This window comes from Staurois parvus, unplaced genomic scaffold, assembly GCF_062004578.1.
Source record: "Staurois parvus isolate SC_StPar_1 unplaced genomic scaffold, SC_StPar_1.0 ptg000818l, whole genome shotgun sequence".
NCBI classification, from domain to species: Eukaryota; Metazoa; Chordata; class Amphibia; order Anura; family Ranidae; genus Staurois; species Staurois parvus.
In genome coordinates this window covers 3663873-3684143 of record NW_028318614.1, presented here as the reverse complement: position 1 = coordinate 3684143, position 20271 = coordinate 3663873, and the positions used below count along the sequence as shown (strand labels likewise).

Sequence of the window (20271 nt, the reverse complement as noted above, 5' to 3'; positions counted from 1 at the left end):
CCGAGCATGCTATGGGCCATTTGTGCCAAGGAATGCGAGGGACTCCCTGCCTCCATCTCCACAGCATACTGCCACGGTGCGTCTGGGTCCTCTGTCTCCTCCTCCTCCTCCTCTACCAGATGCTCCTGCTCCTCCACTCCTGTCCGCTGAGTGGAAAAACCACCCATTTCACTCAATAATTCCTGAGCACAAATGTCCTCCTCTACCTCCTCCTCTTCTTCCTGTCCTGCCCCCACAGGGGTCATGTGGCGTTGAGATCTGTGCGCCACGTCTACCGCACCCTGACCAGCCATTGTTAACAGCATTTGTTCCAGGACGTGCAACAGAGGAATGACGTCGTTCATCCCATAGTCCTGCCGACTCACGAATAGCGTGGCCTCCTCAAAGGGCCTGAGCAAGCGGCAGGTGTCACGCATGAGCTGCCAATGGCTGACATCTAAGTTACACAGGGGAGTACCTTTATCCGCTTGTAACATCAGGAAATCGGTGATGGCCTTTCGCTGCTCGTAAAGGCGGTCTAACATGTGTAGGGTTGAATTCCACCTTGTTGCAACGTCGCAGATCAGGCGATGCTGTGGAATTCCGTTCTGCCGCTGCAGCTCAATGAGGGTGTTCTTTGCGGTGTAGGAATGGCTGAAATGCATGCACAGTTTACGTGACATTTTAAGGATGTCTTGCAGTGGGATGGTGGATTTTAGGAACCGCTTGACAACCAGATTGAACACGTGAGCCATGCATGGCGCATGGCACAACCTTCCTTGACGCAGAGCAGACACCATGTTCTTTCCGTTGTCAGTCAACATGGTTCCGATTTTTAGTTTGCGCGGAGACAGCCATCTGTCGATTTCTCTGTTCATTACACTCAGCAGTTCCTCCCCTGTGTGACTACGTTCGCCAAGGCATACCAGGTGCAGCACAGCGTGACACCGTTGCGCCCTGCACATGTGATATGCCGGTCGGGTAATGGGACTTGGCACGGGGGTGGCGGCTGAGGACACGGCGGAAAAAGAGGTGGTAGAGGCGGACATGCTTGCTGGACCAAGGACGTGCAAACGTGGAGGCAAAAGCGTCGTGACCTGTCCAAGTTGCTGGTGCGGCTGTGCCGGCACCACGTTCACCCAGTGGGCCGTAAATGACATGTACTGTCCCTGACCGTAGTTACAGCTCCACACGTCGGCGCTGCCGTGCACTTTGGCAGAGACCGACATGCTCAAAGACTGGCCCACCATCTCTTCTACATGTGAATGCAGGGCTGGCACTGCCTTTTGGGCAAAGAAATGACGGCTTGGCACTCTCCACCGCGGCGCGGCACAAGCCATCATTTCTCGGAAAGGTGCTGAGTCCACCAGTTGGAAAGGGAGGGACTGCAGCACCAGCAACTTGGACAGGAGGACGTTCAGCTTTTGCACCGTCGGGTGCGTGCTCGCAAACTGTTGTCTCTTGGATACGGATTCCAAGAAAGACTGTTGACGGAATCCGAGAAGAGGAGTAGCAGGAGAAGGAGCATCTGAACGAGCGGAAGATGCCAATGAGCGACAACTCCCCTCAGCAGAGGTGTTGGAGCCTTGACTGGCTGATAGAGGGCGATTGACGACGTCGGGTGACGGAGCAAGTAACGGAGCGGGTGATGGAGCGGGGGCTGGGGCAGGCAGAACCGCCGTATGTTTATCACGGTTTTCCCAGGCCACCGAATGGTGACGCTGCATATGCTGACGCAACGCTGTAGTCCCAACATGGGCCCCCTGGCCACGCTTGCATTTCTGGCCACATAGTCGACATACGGCTACGTTTACTTCCTCGGGCGGCTTGAGGAAAAATTGCCACACCACCGAGTAGGAAACTTTGCCCCCGCTACTCTTCACTGGCTGACTGCTACTTCCTCCGTGCGCAACGGCACCACTACTGGCCGTGGTGGTAGGCTGCAGTGGAGCTGGTGCTCTACTCCGTGGACGTTTGGCTCCACTGACACTGATGCGACCCTGCTGCTGTCTCCTGGGCAACCCACCGACTGTTTTGCTCGCTGCCAAGCTGCCACCCTCTTCTCCTGATGATGCGGAAGAAATTGCCTGATGACGACGAGGCTGCCAAGTGCGATCAACCTCCTCATCATCAAGTAGGGTCTCCGCCTCACTACTAGCCCCCTCGGCTGCGTCTGGGTCAGGAGACAGACCTGTCTCTAGACCGGCTACCGAGCCACTCTCCTCGCCAGTACTTGTTCGCTTGGCTGCTGAAAAGGCCGATGTCTCCCCCCGTTCCTGACCGCCCTCTGTTAGCTCTTCCTCACTGTACAGTGGGGCTGAGCCCACAGCATGCGATACTTCGCTTGGTGAGGGAACAGCAAAGGACAGGGGCAGGTAGAGGACACGTGATTTCAGTGGGCTTGGTCCCGGGCCATGCCAACTAACGGTTGTGTCTGACGTACCCACCGACCGTTGGCTGTAGGTGTCAGAGGTGACCTGGGAAGAGGAAGACGACCGAGCCAACCAATCAATGACGGCAGGGTTGTCGGTGGAGACACGACCGCTGGATGACACCGGGAGCACTGGCCTCTGGCTGCGAATACTGCTGCCTCGACCCCTTCCTCTGCTGCCACGTCTGCTCGCTCCTAAAACATTGCCTCCTCTGCCACTCCTCTGCATGTTGTCTGACATACTATTTAATTCAACGATTAGGTGTCCCTGAGTAACAATTCTCTGGCACTCAGTAACAATTCTGTCTGTCCCTGAGTATGAATTCTGTGGCCCTGAGTAACAATTATGTGTCTGTGCGAGTAACAATTCTGTGTCTGTGCGAGTAACAATTCTGTGTCTGTGCAAGTAACAATTTTGTGTCTGTGCGAGTAACAATTCTCTGGCACTCAGTAACAATTCTGTCTGTCCCTGAGTAACAATTCTCTGGCACTCAGTAACAATTCTGTCTGTCCCTGAGTATGAATTCTGTGGCCCTGAGTAACAATTCTGTGTCTGTGCGAGTAACAATTCTGTGTCTGTGCAAGTAACAATTTTGTGTCTGTGCGAGTAACAATTCTCTGGCACTCAGTAACAATTCTGTCTGTCCCTGAGTAACAATTCTCTGGCACTCAGTAACAATTCTGTCTGTCCCTGAGTATGAATTCTGTGGCCCTGAGTAACAATTCTGTGTCTGTGCGAGTAACAATTCTGTGTCTGTGCAAGTAACAATTTTGTGTCTGTGCGAGTAACAATTCTCTGGCACTCAGTAACAATTCTGTCTGTCCCTGAGTAACAATTCTCTGGCACTCAGTAACAATTCTGTCTGTCCCTCAGTAACAATTCTCTGGCACTCAGTAACAATTCTGTCTATCCCTGAGTATGAATTCTGTGGCCCTGAGTAACAATTCTGTGTCTGTGCGAGTAACAATTCTGTGTCTGTGCAAGTAACAATTTTGTGTCTGTGCGAGTAACAATTCTCTGGCACTCAGTAACAATTCTGTCTGTCCCTGAGTAACAATTCTCTGGCACTCAGTAACAATTCTGTCTGTCCCTGAGTAACAATTCTCTGGCACTCAGTAACAATTCTGTCTGTCCCTGAGTATGAATTCTGTGGCCCTGAGTAACAATTCTGTGTCTGTGCGAGTAACAATTCTGTGTCTGTGCAAGTAACAATTTTGTGTCTGTGCGAGTAACAATTCTCTGGCACTCAGTAACAATTCTGTCTGTCCCTGAGTAACAATTCTCTGGCACTCAGTAACAATTCTGTCTGTCCCTGAGTAACAATTCTCTGGCACTCAGTAACAATTCTGTCTATCCCTGAGTATGAATTCTGTGGCCCTGAGTAACAATTCTGTGTCTGTGCGAGTAACAATTCTGTGTCTGTGCAAGTAACAATTTTGTGTCTGTGCGAGTAACAATTCTCTGGCACTCAGTAACAATTCTGTCTGTCCCTGAGTAACAATTCTCTGGCACTCAGTAACAATTCTGTCTGTCCCTGAGTAACAATTCTCTGGCACTCAGTAACAATTCTGTCTATCCCTGAGTATGAATTCTGTGGCCCTGAGTAACAATTCTGTGTCTGTGCGAGTAACAATTCTGTGTCTGTGCAAGTAACAATTTTGTGTCTGTGCGAGTAACAATTCTCTGGCACTCAGTAACAATTCTGTCTGTCCCTGAGTAACAATTCTCTGGCACTCAGTAACAATTCTGTCTGTCCCTGAGTAACAATTCTCTGGCACTCAGTAACAATTCTGTCTGTCCCTGAGTAACAATTCTCTGGCACTCAGTAACAATTCTGTGTCTGTCCCTGAGTAACAATTCTCTGGCACTCAGTAACAATTCTGTCTGTCCCTGAGTATGAATTCTGTGGCCCTGAGTAACAATTCTGTGTCTGTGCGAGTAACAATTCTGTGTCTGTGCAAGTAACAATTTTGTGTCTGTGCGAGTAACAAATCTCTGGCACTCAGTAACAATTCTGTCTGTCCCTGAGTAACAATTCTCTGGCACTCAGTAACAATTCTGTCTGTCCCTGAGTAACAATTCTCTGGCACTCAGTAACAATTCTGTCTGTCCCTGAGTATGAATTCTGTGGCCCTGAGTAACAATTCTGTGTCTGTGCGAGTAACAATTCTGTGTCTGTGCAAGTAACAATTTTGTGTCTGTGCGAGTAACAATTCTCTGGCACTCAGTAACAATTCTGTCTGTCCCTGAGTAACAATTCTCTGGCACTCAGTAACAATTCTGTCTGTCCCTGAGTAACAATTCTCTGGCACTCAGTAACAATTCTGTCTATCCCTGAGTATGAATTCTGTGGCCCTGAGTAACAATTCTGTGTCTGTGCGAGTAACAATTCTGTGTCTGTGCAAGTAACAATTTTGTGTCTGTGCGAGTAACAATTCTCTGGCACTCAGTAACAATTCTGTCTGTCCCTGAGTAACAATTCTCTGGCACTCAGTAACAATTCTGTCTGTCCCTGAGTAACAATTCTCTGGCACTCAGTAACAATTCTGTCTGTCCCTGAGTATGAATTCTGTGGCCCTGAGTAACAATTCTGTGTCTGTGCGAGTAACAATTCTGTGTCTGTGCAAGTAACAATTTTGTGTCTGTGCGAGTAACAATTCTCTGGCACTCAGTAACAATTCTGTCTGTCCCTGAGTAACAATTCTCTGGCACTCAGTAACAATTCTGTCTGTCCCTGAGTAACAATTCTCTGGCACTCAGTAACAATTCTGTCTATCCCTGAGTATGAATTCTGTGGCCCTGAGTAACAATTCTGTGTCTGTGCGAGTAACAATTCTGTGTCTGTGCAAGTAACAATTTTGTGTCTGTGCGAGTAACAAATCTCTGGCACTCAGTAACAATTCTGTCTGTCCCTGAGTAACAATTCTCTGGCACTCAGTAACAATTCTGTCTGTCCCTGAGTAACAATTCTCTGGCACTCAGTAACAATTCTGTCTGTCCCTGAGTATGAATTCTGTGGCCCTGAGTAACAATTCTGTGTCTGTGCGAGTAACAATTCTGTGTCTGTGCAAGTAACAATTTTGTGTCTGTGCGAGTAACAATTCTCTGGCACTCAGTAACAATTCTGTCTGTCCCTGAGTAACAATTCTCTGGCACTCAGTAACAATTCTGTCTGTCCCTGAGTAACAATTCTCTGGCACTCAGTAACAATTCTGTCTGTCCCTGAGTAACAATTCTCTGGCACTCAGTAACAATTCTGTCTGTCCCTGAGTAACAATTCTCTGGCACTCAGTAACAATTCTGTCTGTCCCTGAGTAACAATTCTGTCTGTCCCTGAGAATGAATTCTGTGGCCCTGAGTAAGAATTCTCTGGCACTCAGTAACAATTCTGTCTGTCCCTGAGTAACAATTCTCTGGCACTCAGTAACAATTCTGTCTGTCCCTGAGTAAAAATTCTGTGGCCCTAATAACGTTTCTGTGGCCCTAAGTAACAATTCTCTGGCACTGAGTAACAATTCTGTCTGTCCCTGAGTATGAATTCTGTGGCCCTAACTAGCGTTTCTTTGTCCCTAAATAACGATTCTGTGGCCCTCATTAACAAGTCTGTGTCCCTGAGTAATGGTTCTCTGTCCCTAAGTAACTTCTCTCTGTCCCCAATTCTCGTTTCTGTGGCCCTAACTCTGTCCCTGTCCCTAGTACAGAGCGGTCTGCCTCTGTTCAATGACTGCAGGCAAATGAAGATTTCCAAAATGGCCGCTATATATACCTCGACCATTACACAGTGCTGGCTGGCTGGCTGCTGATTGGCTGATGCGATCACATGTCGTTGAGGAATGCATTATGGGGCAGCGCGCCTTGTCTGCGCGCCTTCCCCGACATCCCCGCTCCGTCGCCGCACATGTCAGCCGCCATTTTCGGAAAAATTTCGATTCGCGCGTCCGAATTAGGCTGTTTTTCGGATTCGGCACGAATCGAAATTTTTCCGATATTCGACTCGAATTCCACTTCGGATACTTCGATTCGCTCATCTCTATTTACTAACATAATTGCATTTCCATGTTCTGTGTACTGTGGGAGACCAGATATAGTAAATTCAGGGTCCTGGGAGGCCAGATATAGTGACTGCAGGGTCCTGGCTTTAGTAACACATTAAAGTCAAGAGCTCACTGGATTTTGTCAGGATAACTCTAGATGGAAGGTGTGGAGAGGAAAGTTGGTAGCAGGGCAGATATGGATGTGCAGTCAGGGAAAGATACAAAAATTTAATGTAAACAATTTGCATCTGGTTTGCATGGGTTTTTTTTAGTTTCCTTGTCATTTTTTTAATTAATGGTTCATATGTTACAAAACAGTATTTCTGACATTTACTGTACAAGTGTTTGAAAGCTACGCCACGTTAACTTGAATGCTCCTTCAGCACAGGATGGCTCTTTGTTCTTTCTCACGGAGTACCAGATGTTCTGCTTAGAAACAAGACATAGATGAACATCTATATTGTAGAGGCTGCACTGGACTATTCAATGCCTTTTAAAACTGCTCTTTTAATACTCTGTGATTTGGTGATAAGCACCTTGTATAATAAACACTTTTCCAGATCCTTGAATTCTGAATTGCTATACAAATGGAATATTTTGTTGTGCTGAACACTAGCTAATGTTCATCCTAAGTGCAATTTCTTTGAAGTGGGAGTGGTAAACATTTTTAAATAATTCCTTGACTTAAAAAAAACAGTCACTAGCAGGCATTTTAATTTTAAACTCAACTTAAAGTGTTATTATACTGTAACATTACTAGTTTGGAATAACTACATCCATTTATTTGATCGTATTTTTTTTCTCGAAAGAGGAATATTCCTACTTTAGGGGCCTGCTCCCATTTCAGTGCGGTAATGCATATTACATACATTGGTGTGATGCAGTACATTGAAGTTATATTCAGAATTCAATCTGAATAACACTTCAATGTACTTTTTTTGTGCACTTGTAATGCAGTGTTGTGCAATTCATAACAATGAAAATATGCACTGCCAAAAATGCTGCATGCGTGACCTGGGTAGGGCTCAGAAGGCAGGGTGATATTGAAAATAAAAACCAAACACATTACACATCATAAATATGATGTGACACATATTTTCATTTGAATGTTATGGCCATAGCTTTTATTAAATATAAAGGTAATAACAACAACATAATTTAGACATCAGTTCTTCAAAACATAAATGAATTCTAATACAACCATAAAGCCAAGTCCTTGACAAAGCCACCCAATGTCATGTTCCATTGCAAACCCATACTAGCCACGAGCCATTCATAACCATCTTGGTGGCTCCACACCAGTAACTTTACACCATTATTCACCTGGAATAAACTTTAGTAATTACTTCCTTTATGAACACCACAAAATCATACACATTTGTGACCATTAAGGTTAAACCACCCATCCAAACATTGCCAACATTTTTACTTTTTTTGGCACCCTTTTGGACGCCTCAATGCTATGACAAAAATTAAAACATATCCCGTAAGTCCCTCATCTTCTTCCCATGTCTAAATTCCCCCAAACATATGAACTCCTAATCATAGCTATATCCACACCAAGGCGGTGGGCAGGCGGGCCAGATGCTCACCTGACTGTCTATTCCTCCTTGAGGTCTTACTAAGTTATAACCACTTCCTCCCTGCTCCTTATGTCATATTCTAAATCCATTCCCCACCCATTCCTAATTCTTTTCCTGCCTTCTTGCCCTCCCTGCCATGTGCCATTTCTTCCATGTCTTCAGGGCAGCCTTCATTTTTAGTCCTTTGTGGTACTATTCAAATAAATGGGTTGATACAACGCACATCAACGTGTGAACTGGACCGTGTGGATGGGCCCTAAATTCAACTATAGTTCTCTAAATGCTATCCAAAAATGTATGTTAATATGTCATTGTGAAGCCCACCTCCATTGCTTTCTCTCTGTCCTTTCAGAGAGAAAAAAAAATGTGTGTAAAAAAAAAAAAAAAAAAAATACATGAAATAAAGAAATATAAATGAGTGAATTAAAAAAAATAATATAAAAATAAACAAAAATAAATAGATCAAGTTTTGATCTAGGTCTGTGCCAGAGTTAGTGTTTTGGTCAGGATCAAAGGTCAGGATCAGTTTTTTTTGGGGGGTCAGGTTTTTTTTGTTATTTTTAAATTACTATCAGTGTCAGTGAGTGGCAGATTTAAAAAAAAAAAGCAAATTGCTCACTATGGTTTCTGGGCTGTACTACGGGTACAAACAACAACTAACATACACACGTGTGGTATCGTTGCGATCGTCAAAAGCAGGAAAAATCATTTTGGGTTGTTCTTTGGTGGTAGGTTATGGTAGTAGCAAGAAATATACAGTTATATTTTCCTTTGGTATTAAAAATAAAATCAGGAGATATCCATTACCATTTACCACCAAATGAAAGCCCAATTTGTCCTGAAAAAAAACAAGGTATAATCCACCTGGATGCACAAAATAGTTGTGATGATATGTATGGTTTTGTAACACATGTCAAAGTTTCAAAATTGTGCTTAGGCATTAAGATTTGTTTTACCCTTGGGCATGAAGATAAGACCTTTAAGCCCTTTATTAAAAAAAAAAAAAAAGATCCAGTGTTTTAAATCAAGTGTCAATCACAATGAACCAGGGGCAGACTGACCATTTGGAAAATCGGGCACTGCCCGAGGGCCTGGGGTCAGTAGGGGGCCCCTTGAGATGCCCCTGGTACCTTTTTCATAGGCTTTTTTGAGTTTGGGCAAAGACACAGGGGCCCCATGATCCCCTATTGCCCGGGGGCCCCTTGAGTTGTCAGTCCACCCCTGCAATGAACATAACCTGCCTTTTGTTAAGAAAAAAAAACTGTTAATATCCCAACCTGCCCTTAGGTGTATATACAGGGGGTCAGGGATGTGGACATGGACATGTTTTGTTTATGGCCATGACCACATTTGTGTAGGGTTTTCACCCTTGCTTAGATAATCAGGGATTCCCAGCCACGTAAGTGAATAGGGCTGGAGATGAACCTGGCACTGCTTGCATCTTCTGGCATCCTTAACAAACTTTGACAGTGGGATAGTTACATAAATTGCACATAAACTATATTTATATATATTTTTAACAAATTCTTAACTGTGTACACTGATGTTTTTACATATGGCTGGAATTCAGCTTTAAGTATCAAAATGGGCAATTTACAACTATGGTCTGAGTAGTTTCTTTCTTATTCTTTAATCAGAATAAAAGCCTGAAGAACAAACTACTATCTGGAAACAAGCTGTGTGGTCTCCGAGCTGAAGAAGTGAGTAAGACTTTCTTTAAATGGCTAAATGCTAACTGAAATGCTTATGAAGGGATCTGGCCTAGAGATTCTGAATGAAAATATAAGTAATGCATTCTTCATCACACTTGACATTCCTCTGTGTCGATGTTCAAGTGGTACATTGTATTAGAACAGTAAGTAGATGTACAGCTCTGTCTTTTGACATTGATACAAATGTCTGCTAAAAGGCAAGCATTTTATAAGGCAAGTGCAATGCTTGCAATGAATGTTGAATGTGTTAAAGTGCAACTCCACTGTAAACATATTTTTCAAACTGGGGTAGCATCTAGCTAACTAAATAAATGGGGTTTTACCCCCTGCTAAGTGCTGCAACCTTCCAGTATCACAACTGGAAGCTCTTCCCCACCCTTTTTTATTAAAGTCTCTTTTGGGAAATTCTTCTTTATAGAATCAACATGGGTGCAGGTCACAGAAATGTTCTATACTTTCTAGTGCTACCTTAGTTTAAATACACTGTCTGAAGTAAAAACTTGATTGTGTGACTTTTTATGATTTTTAAAGAGACATGATCACCCTGACCATGCAGGGCAAAATTACATTGGGATTAACAAATAGACTGTGCACTTTGCAAGTGCAGTTGCACTCTAAGCTCCAGAGCTTAGTAAATGAGGTGAAGCTTCACTTTGCAAAGAATACCATTCGCATGCCTGGAAAAAAATGTCACATTATTATTATAGGTACTTATATAGAACCATCAGTTGAACCAATGCTTTACATATATATTGTACATTGACATCAGTCCCTAACCCTCAAGGAGCATACAGTCTAAGATCCCTAACTAACATTCATACATACACATATTAGGGCCAATTTAGAAATGATCCAATTAAGCTAGCAGCATGTCTTTGGAGTTTTGGAGGAAACCCACATAGGCACAGGGAGAACATGCAAACTCCAGGCAGGTGGTGCCATGGTTGGGATTCAAATCAATTACTCTAGTGCTGCCAGGCATAAGTGCTAACCATTTAGCTGTTCTGCCCACATGATTGAATGTTGGAAGTCAACAAACCTCCACCTCATTTACTAAGCTCTGGAGCAAATGCCCTTGCAGAGTACAACTGCAACTGTCTATTTGTCTTTAGTAAATCAACCCTATTGTCTCTGGAAAGGGTGTTCCCAAACCCCATTCCCAAACCCCCTTATGCACTTCATCACAGCTTCTTGTGCTGATATTTTTTTTTAATAACACAAGAAGCAGTGATGTCACTCTTGCAATCATGTACCAGTCTTTGAGCTTAGTAATTGGTTGCTATGCTTGGACACCATTATAGGGGAGCAGTCACATACTCTACTATACTCAGAAGTGTTGAATACTCTTGCCAGTTTTGAAGTACCAAAAAGGTTGGTGCCCTTTTTAGAGACACTGTCACCTTGTCCTGCATGTATTTCTTCATTGAATATACATACATGAAAAAACGTTGTTTAATATGGTCTCAGGGATTTGATGATCTGTTTGAAAAGTGCACCACCACCCTAAAGCTTGAGAAATCACTCTATTATGACGATAATATGAATGATATTGTGAAAAATTATTATTAAACACTGAAGTGCATGAAATAGAGTATTTAAATTGAACTGCCTAGTTTTAACCATTTGATGAAGAAATGTTTAAAATAACTCTGTCTCCAATAAAAAAAAATGTGTAAAAAAAATCACCCTGCAAAAGAAGATCAGTAATACTTATCTGTCCAGCAAATGGTAAGTCCTACCCCAGCAATGAAATCCTACAGTGCAAATTAGGAACCTACCAGTTCACATTAACAAGTGAAGTAGCTGAGTCTGTAACAACCCAGTCTTCCAAAAGGTTTATGGCAAAGTACAACGCATAGAAACATTCAGACAGAGCTCACAGTATAGTCCGATAGTATATCTTCCTTCCCAATAATGCATACACTCACTCAATGCTTGTTTTTGCATTAAGTATTCTGATATTTGATGGCTGTAGCAGGGGCGGACTGACCATTTGGAAACTCGGGCACTGCCTGAGGGCCTGGGGTCAGTAGGGCGCCCCATGAGATGCCCCTGGTACCTTTTTCATAGGCTTTTTTGAGTTTGGGCAAGGACACAGGGGCCCCATGATCCCCTATTGCCCGGGGGCCCCATGTATTGTCAGTCCGCCCCTGGGCTGTAGTAAAGTTACAGCTCCCAGGATAAGTATTATGTTGCAGTTGCGAGATTTAATCTCCTTCTACGGGCTTATATATCTCTATATCTTGTCTCTCTCTCTCTGTGTTTCTGGAGTAATGCCTAGTACAGTAGTGCCTGATTGTATAATTGTGCTTAACTGAGAGAAGTGAAAATTGGTTCTGACACATATACCAAAAACTGGGGGTCCATGATGAAAATGTAGTGTGAGTGGACCTGTATGTCCCTTATTTCATGTTAAGGGGCACTCTGACGGGCACATTTTATGTTAAGGGGCACAAATGGGCATATACTGTGGGAAGGGCCACTCTGATGGGCACATGTGATGGAAAGGGGCACTCTGATGGGGAATGTGATGTAAAGGGGCACTCTGATGAAAAAATATGATAGAAAGGGGTACTTTGAGTGTAAGGGGGATCTGACGGGAATACCTGATGTAAGGTGGCAATGTGATGGGGATACCTGATGTAAAGGAGCACTCTGATGGGCACACCTGATGTGATGGGAATACATGCTGTAAAGTTGCACTCTGATGGCAACAACTAATATAAGGTGGCACTGATGGGCACACCCTATTCGGACCTCAGCCAGAAGAAAATTTTAGTGACCGGACCTCCTTGAATCTTAATTCAATACCCCTGGTGTAGAGGATGGTAGATAGAGCCCTGATGGAGCGTTAGGTATCTGACACAGTTCAGCATCCTATATGTTGAATGCTGAAGATCCTTCAGGCACTGTGCCTCAAGTAAGGGACTCACTATGCACTGGACAAGTAAGTAGTATTGATCTTTTTTTCAGCATAATATTTTATCACATTTCTTTTGTTAGGGATAAATTCCTTTTTAAACATGAATGTACCTATCTTCTTCTGTTTCCTTACCCTTTTAGGTAGCTTGGCCATCTTCTACTTACACATAACTTTGCTTCTGTGAGATTTTTGCTGTACTACCTGACCAGTGCCATGATATCTTTCTCCCTGTAGTACCTGACCAGTGTCACAAAGTCTTTCCCCTTAGCTCATCAAAATTCTGCATAGCGTTACCTTTGAATATACACAGTGGAATCCATTAACTTTAATGGAAAGTCCATCAACAGAATGACAGGCACAAGATAAGCTTTTCGCTAAAGTTAATTGGGTACACAGTGTGCATGCGTGGGTATCTCTGTGCTACATTTTTCAAAAGTTCAGGGCAAATGTCATTGGCACCAAGCAGGTGGCACAACAAAGATCTTGCATAAGTGGTGTTATAGGTAAATATAAACTTTAACCAAACCTCTGGGAGAGGGGCGGGAGGAGCAGAAAGGATAGCACACTAAAAGTACACTAACCCCCTTAACTCTTTGCAAACATTTATTGAATAAGGCTGTATATGTTAGAGGCCAAAAAGGCCTTGCATAAAGATAGGTCCTAACATAAATAAAGCCAACAACTCGTATTTCTATATTGGCTCACAGGGTGTTCTTATATCTGAACACTCTAGCATAAAGGAGAAATGATTGTTATACAAAATCCAACTACTAGATCATAGTCTGGATAAGCCAGTGCATTTCTATTAGCATATAAATTATTGAAAAAGATTTCCACAAAGACAGCACTGAATGGAAAGAATTTGTCACTCTACTTTTAGTCAGTCATTCATTCCTGTGTCTATGAATTTCTAATACTCAGAAGAAATATTGTCAGAGCAATATTGCTTTTCGTTTTTCAAATAAAAGTAATTTCACTAAGATGATTGTATATGTTGGTTGATCGGTAGGTTGGAAAAAAGCTTGACCTATTGTTACACTGAGTAGTATATCTAAGTTTATGTTTACACAGAATTTAGTTTATTGATGATGTCATTTTTCTTTCATTATGCAGTCAAAACGCATACAGGCCCAGCTAAAAGAGCTTCGGTATGGGAAGAAGGATTTAGTTTCTAAGGTAAGTTAACCTTTTTTAGAGTAAGATTAAGTATTATGTCTATTGCCCAACAGTAGATAAAAGAATATGTGGGAAGTATCCCAGGGTCCATAGATCTATAGGAATACACAGATTTCACATTCAAATTCAGTGATTCAGTTAGGCTATTGAAAAATGTATGTAAAAAGGGTATTTTTCTACGCAGATTATGGAAATATCTTATGGGTTTGTACCATAGCTAGAAAGCCTGTTTGGACAGGCAGCAATGTCTAAGAGCATAAGCAGGCATTTAGCATCGGCAAAAAAATAGTGTATTTTTTTTAGACACTGAGGATGGAAATGTAAATGAATTTGGAAAAATGGTCCTACCTTTTTATTCAAATGATTTATTAAAGAGACTAATTTTAACAAAATCAAAAAACGTATTGACAAGTACAAGATGCAGGTACCTGAAGGCCCAAATAATTAGGCAAAGCTGCTACACCTCTAGTAAGGTAAAGCTTGCCCATATTGCATTCATGCTTTCCATATATTCTTTTTGGCTAGTGAGATAGCCCACAATAGGGCTGGGTCAATTAGAATGTGTTGGGGGTTGGACAACATTACCACCACAGAAGCCTAATTCTGAATGATTTGGCATTTAGGCAAAGCATAGAAGAAGTATAGTTAACTGACGTGATCTCAGACTCATGTAGAGTAATCATCTACATAGCAGTACTTAGAGTAGGAGAGGAAGAACCATTACTTATCTGGGGCTCTGTTGTAAGGAAGATTTTTACAAACTGGGAAATCAAATAGTTGGCCCAATCAGTGTGCTTTTGCTTCTATTGTGTCTTTACAAGATCTGCTGAAAAGATTCACAAAACTTTTAATAGTTAAATCCATTGACATAAATGTATTCCAGTTTCGTATTTACTTTTTGCCTGGAGTTCAGCTTTACATTTGGATAAGAAACAAGAAAAATACACCAGGAGAAAAAAATTGTTAAACAAGGCTCAGAAAGGCTTAAGAAACATATGTTGTGTAAACAGTTATAGCAAGTGTGAATCATTCAAGTGATTAGAGAAAAGAATAGCTCCAGGACTTAAATAAGTCAAAGGTTGGGGAGTGATAAACAAGGAAGTTTCCTTTGGAAAGGGTTGCAGTCAGCACACTGAAAGCCACTCTAGGGATCAATACATTGTTTTGAAATGTAAAAGGCAAAGGAATAAGGCTGAAAGAAAAGAAATAGAAAGAGAATAGGAGAAAAAAAATAGAAGAAAATAAAAGAGGGGAACAGGTAGAGGAAAAAGATATGAGGTTGGGTTCCTTTAATCTATAAAATAACTTTAAACATAGAGTAAGAAGCTGTAGATATTTTTTTCGTAGCGTATTGTTTCTGTCATGTAGAATGATGTTTTTGCACTCAGTGTAGGGCCATTTACAGTATATATGCCATTTGATTTCTGAGAAATTTAGGAAAAATGGTTTATATTGTGTTTTTTTGATGTTCTGATATTTTATTGCATTAGTGTGAGAATATTTTAAATTAAAAAAAAATATATTAGGATGGTTTTAGCAAAGGGTTTAATCTGATAGCACAAGATACTCTACTAATGGGTTTTCTAAAGTGTCCAGTAAAAGTTGCAATAGTGTTCTCAAATGTATGACAACCAATCACAAATCACTGCTAGATTGCTAAAAATTAATTCAGTACTATGTCTAATTTTCTACACAAGCAACATTTTAAATGTTGATCAATGTACTTATTGGACATTATTACACCTAAATATGTAGGACGGGCATTAAGTTTTACAAAATTACATTACATAATTGTGAAAATTGGTAATTACATCACATATATGGGGCGGCACAGTGGCTTAGTGGTTAGCACATCTGCCTTGCAGTAACTGGGTCATGGGTTCGATTCCCGACCATGGCGCCTCCTGCATGGAGTTTGCATGTTCTCCCTGTGCTTGCGTGGGTTTCCTCCAGGTGCTCCAACTTCCTCCCACCGTCCAAAAACATGCTGGTAGGTTAATTGGATCCTGTCTAAATTGGCCCTAGTATGTGTATGTATGAATGTGAGTTAGATTGTACACCCCTTGAGGGTTAGGGACTGATGTGAATGTACAATATATATGTAAAGCGCTGCGTAAATGGACGGCACTATATAAGTACCTGAAATAAAGAAATAAAGAAATGAATAAATATAAACTAAAGGAAATAGTAGAGTCAGCCAGCATATCCTCAAATAGAAATGTTTAAACTGCCTTGCTGAAACTTCTGCAGATGGGAGTGTATGGTACAAACAGTGGAGAATGCACAGAGATAACATAGATAAGCCACAGAATGGTATGTTAAAGGCATTTGCAGTCTGTAATAAGTGACTGTGGTTTGGACAATATGATGGATTAATATGTAATTTAAAATAGAGTATTAAGTGACATTTTGAAGCCTAAATGTAGCTGAAATTAAAAATAGAATAATACGAGAAAGGAGATAACTTACAATCAGTAGGATGTATCCCTTGTGCTGATTCCTCTTCTTTTAGTTGAAATCGTCATCTGCCCCTATCTTCCCCCACCCTCACCGTCATAATCTTTTGGTAATGGTTAATACAGTTAGGGGGCTGTCACAGGCTCTCATCAAGAGAGACTGACTATAACTGCCCTATAACTTCACTGCTGGTGCTGACATGTGTAGATCAAAGAGCACTCATTTGATCTGCATGTAGTAGTAGTAGTAGTAGTTCTCAAAATAGACTGCATCAACAATATTGTAACAACATACTGTATGAATCAAGTTTGGTTTTAGGTTTCGTTTATCATGGAACCACTGTCAGCATTCATAAGACATGCAGTGGAACCCCAGTTGTTGAAACAGACAGGTGATCATGGTGATTTCATTGGGCAGAACAGCTGTGGCATGGGAGGGAAGGAAAGCTGACGTTTTTTGGGTATATGTTATATGCTCAAGGTCTTCAGTCAGTTAGAGCTCAATTCATAGCAAGAAACATAATGTGCCAGTTTGTGTTCACTGGCTTACCTACCCTCGATCACTATGGATGAATTTTCAAATGTTCATAGTTTACAGGAGGTTTGGTGAACCTGGCCTAAAGTCTACAAACCCCAAACATAATGCTAAACCCTATTAAAATCTATGTGAGTTGAATCTCAAAATTCACACCAGACCCTTACGCAGGCATATGGGCAGAAAGGGATAGCAGTGAGCATGCACCCCCTTTCCCCGAATTATATCAGGTCACATACCTTCAGCATTGGTAGGGTAACCTGCATGGGGGGGACAAATGCAAAGACTCTTGCCTCTTGAAAGGCACCTTGTCGCTATGTTGAGCAGACAAGGGCCACTTCCCCACATCCTGTCCCTCAAAAGGAATATGGAAGTTTGCAAGGTGGACTTATCGGAGTCTGGAAGCTTTCTATAAAAGAATGGAGCCCCCATAATCCCCCCCCCAAGTGAATGAGTAAAGCAAACAACATTCACGTCATCCAGTTACATTGATCCTCATCAATCACAACTTGCTGCCCAAGGATGTTTCCCAATGTTTCTACTAAAACCTGTTGCCTGATGATGTTGACCTGTCATACTACTTCCAAAAAATGGCAGATCCAACTGATGTTTGTAAACAGACTAGCTAGGGATCTGTCATTTAGTGGCAATAACACTACTGCCAAACTACCACAGTGCTACCACTCTACTACCATTGCACTAACACTACCACCATGCTAGCACTACTGATGCTAAATGTTGAATACCCTCTAATTATTTACAAACAAAAGCTAGCCAGGGATCTGTTATTTTGCAATAGTAGTGCAACCAGCACTAAATGGCAGATCCCTGACTTGCTCTGCTTGTCAACAAACCAGCCATGGATTCCGGGTACTGGATGTAAAGAAATGGCCTGTGGATGCTAGGTAATGGTATTGGCCAAATATGGTCATGATGAAGTCTTGTGATGAAAACATATAGGGGGGAGCTACATAGGAGATGCTGTTTCCATAGCACTTATCCCACTGAACAACATGATCAGGCCAATTGAGTATAGGATGTGAGTGAGCGCACCACAAACAGCAGGAGTGTAAGCCAGTCTGTGGAGTTGGCAGAGGAATGTAGTGCATTATGTGATATACATACAGTATTGCTTGATTAACTTGTTATATGTCATTGGATCTGTCTGTTTTAATTGTATGCTATGTTCTTGTTTCTTGTTTGGCTACTTTTTGTTAAATTAAGTGCAATATTATCCTTTGATCTTGAAAATTAAGCTGAATGCTTTAAATGCTTGGAGGCTATATCTGGATTTCAAAGATAAAATCCTGCACCGTTTGACCTTCTGTAATTAAAAGGTCAAACAACTGTGATGAGTTGTTCCTAGAATCAGGTGGTGGATCATTTCGTGTTTTTTTCAATGGGTGAATCTTGTATAATGGACAAAGAAAAAATCACAAAACTCTTTTTGGACTTTCATTTATTCCATTCCAGTAATAAAATTCCATTATAAGTTAATTTTATGTAATTCACCTTATAGATATATTGTTTTTTCGTTTATACTCAAGTCTGTCTTTTTTATTATAGTATCATTTTTGGGGAGTTGTGTTTGCCTTTGAAATAGCAGCTTTTTCACAGTATCATATAGTTTGTTTATCTAGAACAATTTATTTGTGATTCAAAATTGTAGAGTTGTCTGCAGAACAATGAGACACCCGTCCCAGGGACAGCTGTCTAGAGATTTCCTATTGGGCCTCTGTGACAAGAAGTTGAGGTATATTTCCCCAATGCTTTAAAGACAGCAAAAATATAAACTGAGAGTGGTTGTTTCTCATTCCATACACTGTCCAAAGCAACAAAAAATACTTTGGCTTTACATACACTTTATTTTGCTTATCTTTTACCTAAAACTGAAGTTTAGTTAAAAAAAAAATCTCTACAGTTTTAGTCAGATCACTAACCTGTAATGAAGTATGTTCTACATTATGCAGGCTGCTGGGTCCTGGAGAAATCTTCACTGCAGGGATGCCTGTCCTCTTCCTGTCTCTGAATTTGCAGAACTGTAATAGTTAACAGATTTGGGTCTCTTGGCAGAACAGCAGTACAGATGGTCCAGTGGGGAAACACTCCCTCCATCCTCCTCCTCCTCCTCCTCCAGTGAGAAAAGTTATTTTACTGATTACAGTGATTATAACTTGATCTGTGAATGAAGGAGAGCCTGATCAGTCACAGGATTCTCTCCCCAGTGTAATCAGTGAAATAACTTTTCCCATAAGAGAGGAGGAAAGAGGGGGCATATCCCCATCGAACCATCTGTACGGCTGTTCTGCCTGAAAACCAGAATCTGTTAACCCATCAAACCAGAAGTTTGATGACAGGAAGAGGACAGGCATCCTTGCAGTGAAGATTTCCCCAAGATCCAGCTGCCTGCCCTATGTGGGACATACCTTCATAGGTAAGTGAAGTGACTAAGGGCTTGTGTACACCAGATGTAGTGCAGTGTGCATTTAAAAACAGCATGCTGCATTTTTCACACGTAAATGCCCTATAATGCCTGCCATGTTTGAACACACCACACAAATGCACAGAAATGCCACTCAGTCACAAAAACATAAATAATGCCTAAACACTCACTGCAAAGGTGACAAAAATGTACCACAAATGCGCATGTGGAGCTGCACACTGAAATCAGATATTAAAAGGGGGGAAGGTGGAGGGGGGGGGGGGGATTGTGGTGCAAACAGAGATTGTGTTTGTACAGAATAAACAAAGCTTCTGTTCTATAATATCATAATACAGGTAATGCATTTGGTGCTCTAAACGATCTGCAGTTCGTGGTGATATGAAGGATGCGATAGTTATAATCATTTTGTAACTGTAACCCCAAATGATATATTGTACAATATATAATAGGTTTAAAGCAAAAAAAAAAAAATGTCAGGAGTCAACATGGAGATAAAAAAGAGAGTGAAATAAAGCAGAATGATTTTCCAAAGTGTTGGAAAACAAGTCAGAGAGGCACGTACAGATCTCTTTTTTACAAAGACTCACTGAATATATGACAATAGGCAACTCTTGCTTCTTGAAATGGACTTCATTTGAATTAATTACACTACTTTACAAGAGCTCAATCCATAAAACTCTGCCCTGTATGACTAGTAAGCTGTGATCGGACTGTAGTTTTAATGATATGTATAGATTGCGCAGAATGTCTTTTGTACTGCTTACATAATTAGTGCTCTAAAAGTAGGTGCTATGATCAAAGAAGGATGACGTATATTCCAATATACATGAAAAAAAAAATCTGTAGGCCAAAAGGGCAAAATTCAAGCTTATATGTTATTAAAAAAAAATAATTTATGTGATCATCTACACCCTAATGTCAGTTAAGGCTGTAATAAAATATTATAGCGAGTATGTCAATGAATGTCATGCAGCACTTTCTCTTCCTCTTCCATCAGC

The 20271-nt window shown here is 41.6% G+C and overlaps 1 protein-coding gene across 1 annotated transcript in view; it reads left to right on the top strand.

Moving 5' to 3' along the window:
- Positions 1 to 20271, top strand: part of LUZP2 (leucine zipper protein 2) — a 786744-nt gene that overhangs the window by 511988 nt on the left and 254485 nt on the right. The window contains exons 6-7 of the mRNA XM_089654967.1: positions 9666 to 9728; positions 13777 to 13839. Of these exons, the coding sequence (XP_089511093.1) occupies positions 9666 to 9728; positions 13777 to 13839 (126 nt within the window). The remainder of the gene's footprint in view (positions 1 to 9665; positions 9729 to 13776; positions 13840 to 20271) is intronic.